This window comes from Cupressus sempervirens, chromosome 11, assembly GCF_028749045.1.
Source record: "Cupressus sempervirens isolate cs-2001-9-10 chromosome 11, ASM2874904v1, whole genome shotgun sequence".
NCBI lineage: Eukaryota > Viridiplantae > Streptophyta > Pinopsida > Cupressales > Cupressaceae > Cupressus > Cupressus sempervirens.
Window position 1 is genome coordinate 756,720,042 of NC_143128.1, and position 18,418 is coordinate 756,738,459.

Genomic DNA, 18,418 nt, shown 5'->3' on the forward strand with positions numbered 1-18,418 from the left:
CATTAGAGTGAATCATGAGGAAGAGATGGAAGAAAAGATTGCAAGATATATGGGGGACTAAGTTTCAATATCGATTAGTCTTGCTACCCCAAGGCCAATTGATGAATGTTATCAGTTAGCCTTGAAGGCTAAAGAGAAGATAAGGAGAAGGCAAGAGAAGCAAGGTAGCAATAGAGGTGGATCTTCCATGAGGGGAAGAGGGGAAATAGGTACTATTGATTCTTAGAATCAGAATGAAAAAGACAAAGAAAAAACATTTTTGGAATCAAGAGGAGGTTATAGAGGTGGAAGAAGTGGAGGAAGAGGAAGTGGAGTATTCATGAGAAGATGCTTCAACTATAATGAAGTAAGCCATCGGTCCTTTAGGTGTCCTAAATGGCAAGAAGACAAAGGGAGAGGTAGAAGAGTGAACTTGGTTGATGAAGAGCCAAGAAAGGATGGGCAAAAAGAACCCATTGAACTTCTTCCAAAAGAAGGAGAATGCTTACTAATGGAAAGAAGAAATCAAATACCAAAAGATCTAGGCATATTCAAATCAAATTGTCTCATTCAAGGAAAAGTATGCAAGTTTATAATTGATTCAGGGGCAAGTAATAATGTGTTATCTTATGAGGTTGTTAAGAAATTGAATTTGAAAACTTTTACACATGTTGCTCCTTATTATGCTACTTGGGTTAATGAGAATCAAAATTTGTTAGTTAAGGATGAAGTGATGGTTGAGTTTTCTATTGGGAGTTATAGGGACAAGGTATTGTGTGATGTCATGCACATGACTTGTAGGCATCTAATTTTAGGACAGTCTTGCCAATGTTCAAGAAGAGTTATGCATAATGGTTATGAGAATACATATGTAATCCAACAAGAAAAGATTAGGTATGAACTGCATCCACTGGTAAGGAGTCACAAGGAGTATATACTTATGTGTTTTGGTAGGGATGTTCTAGTGCAGGTTTAGAATAATCTACAGTATGATACTGGTTGGGGTTTGAAACAATACCGGATGAAGAAGGATAGTCCAAGGAAAATAGAGTTGCCTACACAATCTTTTGTTTTGGTTGGAGAAATGAAATGTCGTCTAAAGGGAAGATAGATGAAGGTGATATGGGGACAAAGTAGAAACAAGTGAAGACTTTCCAGTAGTCTAATATGCAGCAGTGGTATTGTCAAGCAAGAGGATAGTCTAAACCAAATATTTTTGTATCTAAACCTTGGTGTGTGACTGCAGGAACCCAGATGAAGGAGCATATCACTTTGGGGAACAATTTCATCCCTCAATAGCAGCAGATGGAAGCAAGGAACAATGTATTACAGGTCAACTCTTGGGGCAAGAGTTCTTTTTATGGTGGGGAGTATGGTGCAGAAGCACCTCAAATATTCAAGCCAAAGTTGAAGATTATGAAGACTGCAAAGACCCTCAAAAAAAGAAGAAGGATGGAATGTATAAATAGGCTTTTCAGATCAATTGAAAGATTTTAGAACCTATACTAAAACTAAGATAATGCAAATCCTCAATCATTTTGTAAAGTCCCCAAAAGGAATAAGAATTGGGTTGTAATGGACTAGTGATGTCCAAATCTTAATAATGCTTTTAATAATGTTTTTAGGAGTCTAGGTAGACCTATAGTATCCAAAGGGGTCAAGAATTTATTTAGGCAATAGGAGTGTTTACAATAATAACCAAGGTCTATGAGTTTTAATACTCAAGTCAGTTTTTAAAGTTAAATGATTCAAATATTCAAAATTTGAACAAATGGCTAGTTAGGGAGTTTGTTATTGTTTTAAAGAAATCAAGCCTTCAACTCAACGAGGAGAGTTGGTTGAAATTAGTTTTAGGAAGTTGTCTTAGAGTCTTTTTATTTATGTTTGGGCCTCTGTTACGACACAAAGGGGAAGACTGGTGTGATACGGCAGAGAACTCGTGTATAAACTGGCGAATGTTTGAATAATAAGACTCTCTATTTTCTGCAATTATATTTGTTTCTGGAAACTAAACTTGAATTAGTTGGGTAATGAATGCATTGATAGGGTTTTATTAAACCTTTTCCATTTCTAGTTAATGTTTTTGTCCATTGCATTAAGTTAACTGTCGCACCAGTTGAGTTGAAAACAACGTGCTGTATCTTAATCCTTGGTTGCAGTAGAGTTTAGAAAGAATGTTTGGAGTCGTTCCATGAATACTCGGGCCTAATTCATGGAATGACCATTTGTTAACTTGTATTATATGATTAATTTTGCATATGCAGATTTGTGGGGGAACAATGTGATCAGAGTCTAAATCGTGGGATGAAAACTGTGGAAACGGGTGTCAAGTGCAACAGTGGTCGATTTGTCCACTTGGGTTATATATTTTATGTTTTGAAACAGGTTGTTATGTTGATTTGAAGATGATTCAACCTCTAATCTGATGCAGGACTATGGTGAAACAGGATACTAAGAAAGCCCTAAAGTGTAAGGGTTGGGAGCCCAATTTGGGATTATGGTGTTGCAGAGCCCTTGAGGCTAATTGCCTTTGGATTCGGTCGATTAAAGACATAACTTAGCATTGTGCAGGAGTTGGAGTCCTTAGGTGAAGTCTGGATAGGACTTCCTTTGTTAATCTGGTGAATTTTATGCAATTAAAATAGGGCATCTGCTATATATGTTGGTGTTGGTCCAAAATAGTCATACAAAAGTAGTTAGTAGGTTATAGAACTCTGTAAAGGGTGTCTCTACTTGGTCTTAGATTATCAAATATTTTCAAAAAAAGAGAAGTTATTTAAATGTCAATGTTGCTACAAGTTTACTAGATTGCCAGTCTGGTCTCTAGGACAGATTAAAGAAGATTGTGAAGTGTGGGAGTTTTGTACTAACCTAGAATTCAAAAAGTCTTGAAATCCAAGTGGATTGGAATATATTGAGACCAAAACATCATATGGAAGTTTAGGAGATAAGTTTAAGAAGTAAAAACTTCAAGTCTCTTAAGGGATTGGCTAGGCTAGAGTGCCTAAAACTCTAAAATTTCTAAGTCTACTTGTGCATTTGTTACCACCACCCTACCATCTGCATCATACCCTCTCTCTCACACTCTCACACTCTCTCACATCCCCTACTATCTCTCTCTCTTACACACGTCCATCCCCCCCCTCTCTCTCTCCCACTCCATCTCCCACTGCCTACTCTCTCTCTCCCATCCCCTACTCTCTGTCGCTCTCGGGCTACTCTCTCTCTCTCCTCTCACATCCCCTACTCTCTCTTTCACACACACACACACACACACACACACACTCCCATCCCCCCTTACTCTCTTATCTCTCCCATCCCCTACTCTCTCGCTCACACACACACACACACACACTCCCATTCTCTCACTCTCTCTCTCTCTCTCTCTCTCTCTCCCTCTCCATCTCCCACCACCTACTCTCCCTCTCTCCCATCCCTAATCTCTCCCCCAATCCTATACTCTCTCTCTACCACCCCCTACTCTCTCTCTCTCACTCTCACACTCTCTTCCATCCCTTACTCTCTCTCTCTCTCTCTCTCCCATCCCCCATTTCTCTCTTTCCCTCTCCCACTCCCTCTCCCACTGCCTACTCTCTCTCTCTCTCATCCCCTATTCTCTCTCAGGATACTCTCTTTCTCCCCTCTCCCATCCCTTACTCTCTCTCTTTCACATGCAGGCACACACACTCCCATCCCCTCCCACTCTCTCTGTCTCACTCTCCCTCTTCCACTCACTCTCCCACCACCTACTCTCTCTCTCTCACTCTCTCCCATCCCCTACTCTCACTATCTCTCTCACACTTCCTCTCTCCCATCCCCTCTTCTCTCTCTCTCTCTCTCTCTTGCTCCCACTCTCTCTCTCTCTCTCTCTCTCCCTCTCCCACTCCCTCCCCACTATCTGCTCTCTCTTTCTCTCATTTCCTAGACCTCTCCCATCCCCTAATATCTCTCTCTCAAGCTACTCTCTCTTGCTCTCTCTCCTCTCCCATCCCCTACTCTCTATCTATCTCCCTCTCCTACTCCCTATCCCACTGCCTACTCTCTCTCTCTCACTCTCTCTCTCCCATCGCCTCGTCTCTCTCTCTCTCTCTCTCAACCACTCCCTCTCCTATTGCTATATACTCTCTCTCTATATCTATCTACCACTCCCACTCCCTCTCCCACTACCTACTTTCTTTCTAACTCTCTCTCCCCTATCCCCTACTCTCTCTTGCTCTCCCCCGCCCACTCCCTTTCTCACTGCCTAATCTCTCTCTCACTCCCTCTCCCTTTCCCACTCCCTCTCCCACCACCTACTCTCTCTCACTCTCTCTCTCTCTCCCATCCTCTTCTCTCTCTCTCTCTCTCTCTCTCTCCTCCTCTCCCTCGCTACTCTCTTTCTCCAATCCCCTACTCTCTCTCTCTCTCTCTCTCTCTCCCATCCTGTACTCTCTCTCTCTTCCACCCCCTACTTTCTCTCTCTCTCTCACTCTCACACTCTCTCCCATCCCCTACTCTCTCTCTCTCTCTCACACACACACACACTCCCATACTCCTCTCTCTCTCTCTCTCTCTCTCTCTCTCTCTCTCTCCCTCCCTCCCTCCCTCTCCCACTCCCTCTCCCACTGCCTTCTCTCTCTCTCTCTCTCTCTCTCCTCTCTCTCTCTCTCTCTCTCTCTCTCTCTCTCTCTCTCCCCCATTCCATAATCTCTCTCTGTCATCCCCTGATCTCTCTCTCACACTCTCACACTCTCTCCTATCTCCTACTCTCTCTCTCTTACACACACTCCCATCCCCCTCTCTCTCCCTCTCCTATTGCCTCCCTCTCCCACCGCCTACTCTCTCTCTCTCATTCTCTCTCCACCATCCCCTACTCTCTCTCCTCTCCCATCCCCTACTCTTCTCTCTCTCACACTCCTATCGCCTGTCTCATTCTCTTGCTCTCCCACTCCCACTCCCTCTTCCACCATCTACTCTCTCTCACACTCTCTCTCTCCCTCTCTACTCTCTCTCTCTCTCATCCCTTACTCTCACTCTCTCTCCCATCCCCTCTTACTCTCTGTGTGCCACCCCCTACTCTATCTCTCACACTTCCTCTCTCTCTCCCATCCCCTACTCTCTCTCTCTCTCTCTCTCTCTCTCTCTCTCTCTCTCTCTCTCTCTCCCTACTTTCTCTCTCTCACACACACTCCTATTCCCCCTCTCCTCTCTCTCTCTCACTCTCGCTCTCCCACTCGCTCTCCCACCACCTACTCTCTCTCACTCCCTCTCCCCCATGCCCTACTCTCTCTCTCTCATTCTCCCATCTACTACTCCCTCTCCCATCCCCTACTCTCTCTCATTCTCCCACCTCCTACTCCCTCTCCCATCCCCTACTCTCTCTCATTCTCCCACCCCCTACTCTCTCTCCCATCCCCTTCTCTCTCTCCCACCCCCTACACTATCTCTTCCACCTACTACTCTCTCATACTCTCTCTCATATCCCCTGTTTCTCTCACTCTCCCTCTCCCACTGCCTTCTCTCTCTCTCTCTCTCTCTCTCTCTCTCTCTCTCTCAAATCCCCTACTTTCTACCTCTCTCACTCTCTCTCCCATCCCCTACTCTCTCTCTCTCTCTCTCTCTCTCTCTCTCTCTCTCTCTCTCTCTCTCCCCCTATCATCTATCTCTCAATCTCCCTTTTCCACTCCCTCTCCCACTGCCTACTCTCTCTCTCACTCTCTCTCTCTCCCATCCTCTACTCTCTTTCTCTCCCACCTCCTACTCTCTCTCTCTCTCCCTCTCTACTCTCTCTCTCCCATCCACTACTCTCACTCTCTCTCCCCCATTCCCTACTCTCACTCTGCCACCCCTTGCTCTCTCTCCCATCCCCTACTCTCTCTCTGCCACCCCCTACTCTCTTTTTGCCACCCCATACTCTCTTTGCCTACCCCTACTATCTATCTCGCACTCTCTCTCTCTCTCTCTCTCACACACACTCCCATATATCTCTCTCTGTCTATCTCCCTACTCTCTCTCTTACTCTCCCATCCCCTACTCTCTCTCTCCCATCCCCTAATCTCTCTCTCTCTCTCTATCTATCTTTCTCTCCCATCCCCTACTCTCTCTTTCTCTCCCTCCATCCCTCTCTCCCTATCCCCTATCCCACCTTCTTTGATCCCCTACTCTCTCTCTCTCTCCCATCCCCTACTCTCTCTCTCTTTCTCTCCCATCCCCTACTCTCTCTTTTCCTCTCTCCATCCCTCTCTCCCTATCCCTCCTTCTTCGATCCCCTACTCTCTCTCTCTCTCTCTCTCTCTCTCTCCCTCCCCCTCCCCCTTATCCCACCTCCAATCTCTTCCCATCTTCTAATCTCTCTCATTATCTACCCTTTTTGCCTCTCTCCTTCCCTCTCTATTGAAATTTAGTTCTTAAAAGTGCATGCACACCAAAGCACGTGCACAATAAAGTATGTGTGCACTAAAGCATGCATGCGCTATTAAGATCCAAATTTAAAAAGGCTTTAAATAGTGTGTGCGCACTATAGCGCGCATGCACTATAGTATGCACACGCTATTCAAAGCCTTGCATTCTATCAAGCCTAAGGCTTGGTTTTTCCTTGGGGATCCAACCCAAAGGTTTGGAGTCTCTAAACTAGTCTAAGACATGTTTTGCTATAAACATACAAAAAATGATTGATTTTTCTTATGTGCTCTCCTTCAAGTTTTCTCATGGTTGAGCACTAATAAGATCAGGTTACATGATATTGTAGGTCTCTGTGTTAGCTATATAACCATATAATTTATTTTTTATTTGAACTATTTCAAGCCTTTCAACTATAATTTCTTTTGAATGTATGTCATTTTTTTTTTCTAAAACCAACATGTACTAATTGGGTTGTAGATTTTAGCTCATTCATCGAATTTCACAACAACTTAGTTTTTTAGAAACTAGACTCCATTCTACGCACTTTGAAAAAAAGAAGTTTTGATTTTAGATTAGTTTCCAATCATTTCCAATCTTCTCCAAGGACTTTATAAATTTATTCTTTTGGAAAAACTTGCTCAATGAACTCATTAGTCCTTTCTAATCATCATCATCATTAGATGGAACTACTATTGTTCTTGCTATTGTTTCCACTAGAGTTACTTCTAGGATAAGTGTAACTGCCTTCAGTTTTGGACTTTTCTTCTCTTCCTTAGCCTTTTTCCTCTCTTCTTCCATTCTCTTAGCTTCTCTCTTTGACTTCTATTCAGCTATCTTCCTTTCTGCTTCTTCTTTCTTTTTCTTTTCTTTTCTTCTTCTTTCTTTTTCTTTGTCTCTTCCATCCTCTTTTTCTTTGCTAACCTTTCTATTTCTTTCTTTTTCTCTTCTTGTTTCTTCTCTATCTTTCTCCTTTATTCTCTCCTCTTTACCTCTTCTATTTTCTTCTCCTTAGCCTGTTTCTTCTTTTCCTCTTCCTCATAATCATTAGAGCTTGAATAAGTTGTGATATTGACAAAAATGGATTGGCCAAATACTACAAAACGATTCTCCTTTGCATCACATTTATGTGTGTATTGTCTACTTGCATGGATTCAATACCCATAACAATATGCGGTGGTGAATGTACCTATTGTGTCTCTCCTTCTTCTTCCTCATCACTGAAAGGTGTGCTTGCATGTACATAAACAGGGCTCTTGGGCTTGGACTACGCACTCACCTCTACTATTGTAGGTACTGAGGTCATGTATTTTCACAATTGCCTCATTTGTCTCCTTTTTCACATCCTCTTAGTTGCCTCCCATCAAAAGAATTTCTCTTCTTTTTTTCCTTCACAAGGGCTCAATACCCTTCAAAATTCTGTCTAAGTCCTCCTTAGAGTTAACTTCATAGATATTATTGACTAGTCTCTCTTACCTTAGTATCTTCTTTTGCAACTCTTTTCTTTCTATTAAAGAACATATTATAGGTCTTCTAGTATCTTATTTAGAATGTTATCAAACCTCTTGTTCCACAAAATCACATTTTTAACTATTGCATTCTTTAATTGCCTTCTATCCATATTATTGTACAAACTATAGTGTTTATTCAACTGTACAATATTCTCATCATTAATTATTTCCATGTTAACGTTTTCTACCTTGGGCATCTATGCTTTCTTTCTTTCTGGTGTTTGGCCTTCATGCACATCTTGCTCTACTCATCTATCATCTACTTCATCCTTAGAATCATCAAAATCACTAACTTGCAATGTCTTCCTTCTCTTTCCTGATCTACTTGTGGTATACTTGACCCTTTTCTTGGTAGATGGTGCTAATTCTTGCTTGCCCTTCATCAGTCTCTTTGATTTTCTCTACGCAACTAATATTTCCACCTCTGACTACCTCCTTGGTTGATCACTTCTTGATCTTACTAGTTGCACTTGTGCAACTATTGCATTAGGTGTATTTCCACTAGGTTCATCTATAGTTACACCTATTGAAGGTGCTACAAAAAAAATAGGCATTCATTCCATCACCTCGTATTTCCCACTTTTCTTCATCACTAGTGCAATGCCATTAATTTCATTAAACTCCTCACCACTCATACCTGATTCCTTTGGGATTTATTTATTGTTCTTTTCCACACCCTTCTTTATCTCTTTACTATGAATTTTAGAATGAATTTCTCTCATCTTCTCTTCATAGGTTTCTCATTTAGGGCACTTAGTGTCCTTCTCAAATTGAAGTATGATCTACACATATCCTTCAATAAGTTTTGCACTCATCTCATATCCCATGGGCTTTATGAACTTTACCTTTGGTTCCACAACTTCCATGCAGGTGTTATCAGTTTCCACCATGGAGGGAGGTATTATGTACCTTTCTTTCATTTCAGTCTAGAAAATCTTCATCATTCTGTCAATGTCATTATCTTTGACATTCTCTAGATTTCATCATTGTGTACTCATTGCTCTCCTAATTAGTCACCCCTTATAATTTCTTAGTTGCATAGAAAAACAAATGAGTCAATAAAGACTGAAATCTAAATACTATGTTCTTGGTCTTCTTTAATTTAGCAATGTTATCTAGCAAATATAATATGATTATCTCACACAAATTCAATTTCCTTCCTTAAACTACCATTAAATATGTTGCGTGCAAGAATCTAGGCAGTACTGAGTTAACCCTTGAACCATGGTTAAACTTGTGTCCCAAAATCTTACTTAATAACTTTACTTCTTTATCCTAAATAATATGTTTCTTCCATCAAATCTTGTATTTAGGTTTGTTTCAACCATCTTCCTTATAGTCTTTTCATTTACATGATTGTACCCTTCATTACTTAGTCTAGTGACCTTGTGAATAAGGTCATTATCAATTGTGACATGTGCATCTCCTAATCAAAAAATTTCATGATGTACCCTACTTATAATGATTTGGGTCCATTCATGATTATCAAACTATGTATAAAACATATACTTGACTAATTTTAATTCATCCAAGTGTGCATACTCAAACTTCAAAGCTAGCTCATTGTTACAAATGACTCCTAAGTCCTGGTGTATGTTGTTGTTTGCTATACTCTCAATCTTGTAATGAATATAACTTCTAATGTCTTCAATGTGAAGCACATTCTATGGGATTTGAAAAAAATGTGCCTAATGGATCATCCACAAAAGAAACAAATGAATATTTCTTGAATACATATCTTAGTCTATCACTAACATCATAAACTGAATGTCTAGACATTGTATCTTAATTGTTAGCATTGGAAGCTTAATTCAATCTCTGTAAAATACCTTAAAATTGCATTTAGGGATTTTGTAATTTTGTGCTAAAACAATTTCATTTCACACTCCAAATTATTGTCAGATCGCTCTTCAATTCACTCTAGACACTTCACATGATCAAATTATAATCACAATATTGTTTGCAATCCTTAAATCATTTTAAATCACACTACACATTAAATCCATATCTTCCACAAATTCACAAACTGTCTCTTTTACAAGTAATATTTTTCTATTTCTCGAATCTTCCTAATATCATATCTTTTCTTGTGCACTCGACCATAACTTCCTTTCTATGTCTTCTATCTTCTGTTAACTATACAACTTCTAATCCTTTCTCTATCATCAGTTCTTACTAACTGACACTATGTCTCAGCTACAATTGTGCCTCAATTCAGATAGGATGAGTCACAAACAACTGTTGACTTCAAAGTCTCATCAGTTGCATCAACATATTGTTCCTCCAAAGTTATATAAGATCTTTATGGATCTCTAACTTTCACAAATACTTCCTTGAATTCATCAATATGTTCCTTGATTGCTTCCTTCTAATTGTTACCACTGCCATTTCCATTCCTTCTATCATTTTTGTTATTGTTCCTTCTATTATTAGGATTCCTATAGAAGTTTCTTATGTCAATTATGTAGTATCTTACTATGTGCCTAAAGTTATTACATAACTGACATACATGTGTATTCCTTCTTTGATTGGTTACATTCTGACTATGAGGTGCTCAGAAATTCCTTTTAATGTGTCCAAGTTTGTTACACTTGTAACACACAAACTGTTTATTTTCTCCATCAAATCTTCCTTCATCATTAGATCTCTCTAATCTCCCTCCTTCACCACTTGCAAGGTTAGTGTTCCTAAACATTCTACTATTTGTGCTATTACCATCAAACTTAGGTTTATCCACTACTTTATGTCCATAACCATGACAATTATATCAATAGAAATTAAAAAATAGGTTTAAAATAATTATCTGTGTAATCTCTTTTCATATGACCAACTTTTTTTCATATGAAATATCTACCTTTGAACTCATGTCTCATTTCCTTGGGTGGTTCGTCTTGCTTAGGTTTATCAACTTTCTCTGTTTTCTTAGGTTCATCAAGTTTCACTAATAAATCAACTAATTCAATCTCTTTAGATACTTTAGTAGTTGTGCTTGATTCTAATTTACTTAGATCAGATTTTTTAGGGGATTCAACAACTGGATTTGGTTCTCTTCTAATTTTAACTTTCTTAGTTGATTTCTCACCAATTAGCTTTCCAAGTCTTGTCTTATCATAAGAATCTCTCTGGTGAAATATATGTTCATCAATATTCTCACTACTTGAATAAAGTTTGCCTAACTGTTTCCTAGCCTGTATCAATTCTCCTTTCACAATGATATTGTACTTTTCTAATTATGCATGCTTAATCTTAATAGAATATAATTAAAATGTTACTTGACTCAACTCAGATCTAAGATCCACATTCTCAGATTTCAAATCAGGTTTGCTCTTACTACCATCTTTCTTAAGACTCAACTTAAGTTCAATAATTTTCAGCTCATTTTTGAAGATATCATTTTCTTTCTTAAGATTTCCTACCTCATCATTCTCATTAGTCTAGACAATTGACTTTTTTCCATATTTTAGATCATCAATCTTGTATTTTAGTTTCCAAATGTAAACTTTTGCATCTTAATACCTATCTTTTAGGTTATCTCTTTCTTCTATAAGAAGTTCAATCTATTCAAGAGCTTCTTCAAGGTTTCTCTTCAATAACTCCATATCCATAGGGATCTTACTCAAACAATTAAGCTTCTTTAGAGTAACAAGGCTCTATTATCAATAGTTAGAAATAGGTAATACTTAGGGTGGTGGGGCGGGGAAGGGGGGTGGTGGGGTGTGAGTGATTTAGTATTCTCCAAATTTTTGCCCACAATTGAATATTCTTAATTACTTTATAACTTGCATATGAAAGTAAACGAACAATCTTGAACAAAAAATATAACAATACACATAGAGAACTCATAACACCATTACTTATTAACTAGGGAATCCTTGGCCAAGGGAAAACCCCAGTGGGGATGATACCCACGAGATGATTCACTAAATAAAAAGTATCTTGTTAAGGATATTGACCCTATTAGGAATCTATGAAGTACACATAGTGCCTTGAGTCCTTATTAGAGGACTAGGCCTTGTTAGAAGCCTCAACCCTATTAGGAGTTGGTAGATCAAATACAATGTATGCAAGAAGAGCCCACGACCCTAACACAAATTTATACAATAAATTTCTTCACAAGAATAGATATACATACAATACTTTCTCACTTGTTGTAATTTACACTTGCATTGATCATACATTAGATCTCACATCACATAAGGGTCATATATCTTTTAGGTTATTCATATAATAGTTTGCATATCATATATTATCTCATCAACTTAACATTCTTTTTGCAAGATAAGATCTATACTTATACTTCACAAATTAATAACTCTCTGCTCAATCAGCCTTCATGTGTTCACATGCTTGATATAACTTATGGAATAATATCTACAAAGTCATCTCATAATGGCTAGTCATTATTTTTTCACCATTATAATTCCTTTAGCCATACAACTCAATTCTTTGTTGTGCTCTATTATGCTCTTTCAAATACCCACAATAGTATTTCAAATCTAACTTGTGTCATACTATCCATACACATCTATAAACTTTACCACATTATTATGAAATTTTCATAAAGCCATCCTCAACTATGCATAATCTATTTCAAGGTGTCTTGTCTGTACATATCATATTTGTCTTTGTGTTGTAGTAAATTGTCTAACACTTAGAATTTTTTAACTCTATATGCATAAATGAAATGTTGAATATATGTTGTCATAAATGACAATGCTAAAAACATCTTACTAACCATATTTCCAACATGAATTACCCATAAAATATGAAGTTTTGATCCCATTATCATTGATATAGTTTTCTACTTCAAAAGGAGTCTCATTCCAACTCTAATTATTTCCTTTCTAGATATCTTTGCAAATGGTTCTTTCCCATCTTGGGGAGTTTTCTATAACTTGTTGAATTTCATTCTAGACTCTTTTGATCTTTTTCTCTATGTAGTTAGTTCCCTATATATTATAGATTCTAAAACCACTAGGGAGTTATCTTGAAAGTGAGAATTTTCCTCTAATTTAGAAAGGTTGGTGATTATATAATTTACCATGTTCCGTGGTATTAGAGTAATCATGTGATTAGAGTTTTGATTTGATTGAGTTCTACCATTTGCAATTTCTATAGTTTCTTCTTCTAGATTTGTCATTTCCTTTTTTTATCTTTGAATTAGTGTTCTTATATTTATTATTGAAGTCCAAATTTTAATGGTTGTCTTCTACTTTTACCTCATATATGTTTAGCTTAGCCTCTCTATAAATGATTGCATCATGTTCTTCCTCTATTCTCGTTATCATTTTGAATGAGTACAATGTCATGAGTGATCCTTCTATATTATTCCAAATTACTTTTGATGTCTTCTATAAACAAGTTTTATTTGATACATTTCTCACATTATCGCATTGAGACCATATTTCCTTCTATCCTGTTGAATTTGGTCATATTTTGATCTGTGTTTTCTTGCACTATCTATAATCTTAGAAAGTTTTTATTTATTAAAGTTTTCTCTTTGTTTTTAATAAGCTCTATTTTCTTTAATTTCCTCTTCATTGTGATCTTTCTTGTGTGTATTTCCTTCATAATTTGTAGCTTCCCTTACCAAACTCTCCTCTTTTTCATGATCTAGATGTTCATGCCTCTATTTAAATTGTAGATTGTTGTTTCTGATATATATCATTTGAAATACTTCTTCTAAATGAGATGTCAAAGTTAGGGTTTTAAAATTATATAATTTACAATTATCTATTTTAATGATATTTTTAATAATATGTCTTTCATATCTAGCACTGTTTAGATTATATAAAGATCTATTAAATATTATTTTAATAGGTTGGAACTCATTATGATCTATTTATAGATTGATTATATTTTTTATGTTGTTATTCTTTTTGAAATTTGCTTCCAATCATATGAGATTTCCTAAAGAAATCGAGTCCATTTGATGATATATATAAATGATAAGTTTCTCGAGGTATTGTGTCTATCGATATCCAACTTAGAGTTGAATTTTTTTTCTATGGATTCATCAAAATTAGTTTCCCATTTGATAAACTTAACAGAGTATCCCTTTAAGAGATAAAAGGGGATTGATAGAAAAAATTCTCTAATATATTTATTCTTGCAATGAATATAAAATAATCTATAAGGAAAAAAAGAAATATTTACCTAATTATTGTAGAATTCTTCAAGCCATTTAATCATTTTTGAACTTTGCAAAATTAGACCATTCTAGTATGTGAAGAGTCCTAGTTCTTGACATTTCACCCATCTTTCATCACTGGATTTATTGCTTATAATGATAATATTCTTAGGGTCTTGATCATTGTTGATTTCTCCCTTAATTTCTATTTTAGCACTTTTAGTATAGGCTAGCCTAGAATGTTGTTTACAAATATGGGGGTTAGGTTGATTGTATATTATAGTAAGGATAGAATACGGGGTATGGTATCTATAGTGATGGGGAATATAAGTACTACTTTTGATTTTTGCAAGACTACGGTAAGGGTTTATTGGGTGAAGCAAATTTGGAAGTCCAAGGGGAATTTGATTTGCTTCAGACATTTTTCTAGGTTTATAGTTAGACATTCTAGGTGTATGCACAAGATACTTTTTCTATTGAATCATAGGGATCCATCCATTTTTTTTGTTACACTTCCCTCTCTATTTTTCAATACCAATTTTTTGAGAAAATCATTGTTTGTTGTTTTAACCTATATTTTTCACCTCTTGTTTCATGTATTTAGGGTTTGATTTATCTTGGTTTGCATGTGTTGAAAGAACATCAAACTAGTTATTTTTTTTCAAAGGTTCCTTAAAAGCATCTTTGGTACTTTAAAACTTAGAATTTGCCAACTTCACTAATTTTGGCAAGAGGGCAAAGATTGCCATTTTAAACAATATTAATTAAATATACACACTAAAATAATATTTAATATTTGATATTTAAACTCTTTTAATTAAATTTCCTAAATAAGAAATTTAAACTAAATATTTTAAATTAGTTGTATATTCAAATAACTCCAAGGAATTAATGATCATCTTATTTTTATATTTTTCCCTATTTAAATAGATAAATATTTTAATAATTTAAATTTTAATGATTAATCCAAGAATAATAAATAAAAAGTCTACCAAGAAAACTATAAAGTCAAAGCCACATAGAACATGTATGAAAAACCGACCAAAGTGAAAGTCAAACAACATATACACAGAAAGACTCACGAGTTTAAAAAGGGTAGATAGTTAGATACGAGTCCTCCTTCTAGGATAAGTATCTAAGCTATGGCTGGGATTGGATCTGATCATTAACTTCACATTCTATATTGAGTTATTGCGATAGGGCATGCTTATCCTTGCAATTTAGGGAAGTTTATGCCTAGTACCTGCATAAAAGATGAGCATGCGTGCACACACACACACACACACACACACACATGCTAAATAGGAAATAAAAGGGAGTGGTACATCATGTAGATCCCGACTAGTAGGCCACTACGACTCTCTCCCATAACCACATCAAATGCATCATATAGAAAAGTAATACATACATGTGCACCATACATATGCAAGTATCAGGTAAGTACCATAATAAATCTTGAGTACAGATCATCACATATTCAAAGATAACAACTCATGATCATGAATATAAAATAATCGTTTCAAGACCTATCATATGACATGGTCATGAGACGAATTACCTTTGCTAAGTAGGAATAATTGAAGTAAAATCAACTAAGTAATCATCACTGATAAATCTATAATTTTCAAGTCAAGAAATAATGTTATATAACTATAAATCAAATATCTCTAAAACTGACAAATGCATGAATATGCGTAAAAGAGTTTGACAATCTAAATAGAAAACAAAACCATGGGTGGGCATTATGCCTTCCTTTATTAAATTTCAGTTCTTGCCTTTGGAAGATTTCATTAAAGGAGGGAGTCTTAGGCAAGACTAGAGAAAAAAAATCTACAACAACAACTTGATAAAAAGGTTTAGTAGCCAGATTGTTACTAATAACATGTTGTCCATTTCCTTCATTAATGCCAGCTTTTGACCTATCCTTTCAATTATTAGTGTCTTCTATGACCATCAATCAACTAGATTCTAGACATAAGCAAGCCTTGCTCAATATAAAAAGTATCAAAGAAAGATAAAGGCACAAACATGCGAACCCAAGAAAAGAAACCAAACTCCTAAACCCAACTATCGAGAAGGACAGGAAAAAAATGACAACACAAAAAGCACTAAAGAAAATGGTAGCCAAGAAAGGCACAATGACATAAACAATCCACGCCAAAAGGAAAAAGACACACGACAACCTCCATAAAGACATTATGCACAAAGATGCAACAATATAAAAACCTGTAAATGAATATGATGAATGGTCAGGGGTGTGTGATGCTAGCACACTCCTCACACACCCCACTTGCAAATGGACATCAATATATCTAACTAAAGATCTTAAAGTATTATGTTTTAATCAAAAACTATTAAATTAAAATAAAAGTTAGTCAAGTCTTATTCTCAATTTAAATTGAATCATTAATAACCAAGGACATACTATATGGTTAATAAGTTAAAGAAATAATCACCATACAACAAGATGTACACAACCATATGACTTAAACATCACACACTAAGACTTGATTCCTAAACTAGAAACCTTCAATGATCTCAATTACTTACTTTTTTCCAAATTTAATATTTTTAATGTGTAATATTTACAAATAATTTTAAACAACATATAAAAATTAATAGATAATCTCCTTAAAAGGAATACCTTCTAAATAGAGTTGCAACCTCTTATTGCTACGCATGTCGAAATCAATATGCTCCAAACTCTTCCTAATTCCATATATTACTTTAATTTCGGAACAATCATCCGAAGACATTACGAGAAATCACTTCAGAATCACACTAATGCTTGAAAAAGTCGTTGATTATACTACTCTCGTTTCCTACCTTTTTTTTTCCGTTTTTTTGGAGTTCAGGGATGGTAGGTTTGTGCAAAAGGCATCGAGTTATGCCGCCATTCCAAAGATTCACTAGCGAGAAAGATACAAATCTGTTATAATCAGGCACTCACTATTTACAGATCACACAAAATGCCTCATTCGATTACAAGTCTGCATTATTCATCTACAATAGTTACATTTTCTCTCCTAATCAAGGATAAGATGTCGGCTTTGTCAAATTGCATTATCTCCCCAAGTTTTTATTATAAAACTGCTTCATTCAATATTCTGCCCAATGGAAGAACCTTTACATCTATAGTAACTACAGATCTACTATAGCATTGTAAGATATTTACATGAAGATACATATAATACATTAGCATATTATCGTTTCTTCTTGTCTAGACCTAACTACTTGAACGTCATGTTAATGACCTTACTAGACAGGACTGTGATAGTCCTCCAAATGATCAACTACCCACAATTTATGAATGGTTTCCCCATGATAAGATTTACATACAAAATACAAAACACTCTGTGTCAAAGAACCCATCAAAACAACTCCACACTGCAACATCACTAAGATTGCTCCACAATAATGAAGTGCATCCCAATTCCCTCTAACAACTGCATAGCTAAAACCGTAGTCAACGACGAGGCCCATGAACGTAAGCAGCAAGGCACTACAATCCTTCCCATCGATGAGTTGCAAGCTTTTCTTCAGCCCTTCCAAACCGTGACACTTCTCCTCCACAACACACACCACGCAAGCTAAATTCCACAGTACAATGATACTCACCCACACGCGTACACAAACCACAATAATTAATATCAACGCAGCGTTAAATGGGCCAGTTGAAGATAGGCTGAAATGATTGAAACTCCATATCAATAAACTCACAGCCAAAGCAAGGGCAAATGCATTCAAAACCAATAAAAAGTAAATCCAGAGGGACGTTATGAGCGTTCTTTTAAATGTCATTTGAAGAATTTTCATAAGCATTGCTACAGAAGGTTCATGTTTCCCATTGTAAAAAGATGCCACAATAGAGGCCATGGCAGCTGTCAAAAGGCCTGATAGTGTATATATTAAAACTCCATAGAATATCTCGCACACAACAAAGAGTGGCAATTGCCGATGGGATTCACCAACTTCATTCACATCTTCACTTGTTAGGGTGTTCAATTCATCAGAGATGAGTTTAGCGAAAAGAGGCAGTGAGATCAATGTGTGGAGCAGAGCCGCCAGAGAAAGAGGCAGAACTAATATGAGGCTAATGCTCCCAATTATTTGTGGACAACAACGAAGAATTCTGATCGATTCTGCCACAATCCCAACGGCGCCAAATTGCTCTAGTTTCTCTGCCTTTCCCTCCATCTAAGATTATTCTTGTTATTGTTAGCTCTATCCCCCTTATATAATTACTATGATTTAGAAGTGGGCTCTAAATCAACCCATCCCTAATCTATGTGGCACGTAATTAGGGCCTCATTTGTCCTTTAGAGGTCAAAGATACAGAACCCTAATAAAGAAATACGATGGGTTCGTCCATTATCATCCAATGTGAGTTATCAAAATGTTGTTTCTCCCTGCTTTAATG

The 18,418-nt window shown here is 36.7% G+C and overlaps 1 protein-coding gene across 1 annotated transcript; it reads right to left on the reverse strand.

Annotated features, from left to right (window-relative positions):
* Nucleotides 1-17,256: 17,256 nt before the first annotated feature.
* On the reverse strand, nucleotides 17,257-18,195 carry LOC149531810 (uncharacterized). The gene has a single exon (XM_089808403.1). It carries the CDS (start codon nucleotides 18,193-18,195, stop codon nucleotides 17,257-17,259), a length of 939 nt encoding a protein of 312 aa, XP_089664529.1.
* Between the last annotated feature and the right edge of the window lie 223 nt (nucleotides 18,196-18,418).

Coding starts and splice junctions, on each gene's coding strand:
- LOC149531810 (XM_089808403.1), bottom strand. CDS start 18,195: ATGGAGGGAAAGGCAGAGAAACTAGAGCAATTTGGCGCCGTTGGGATT.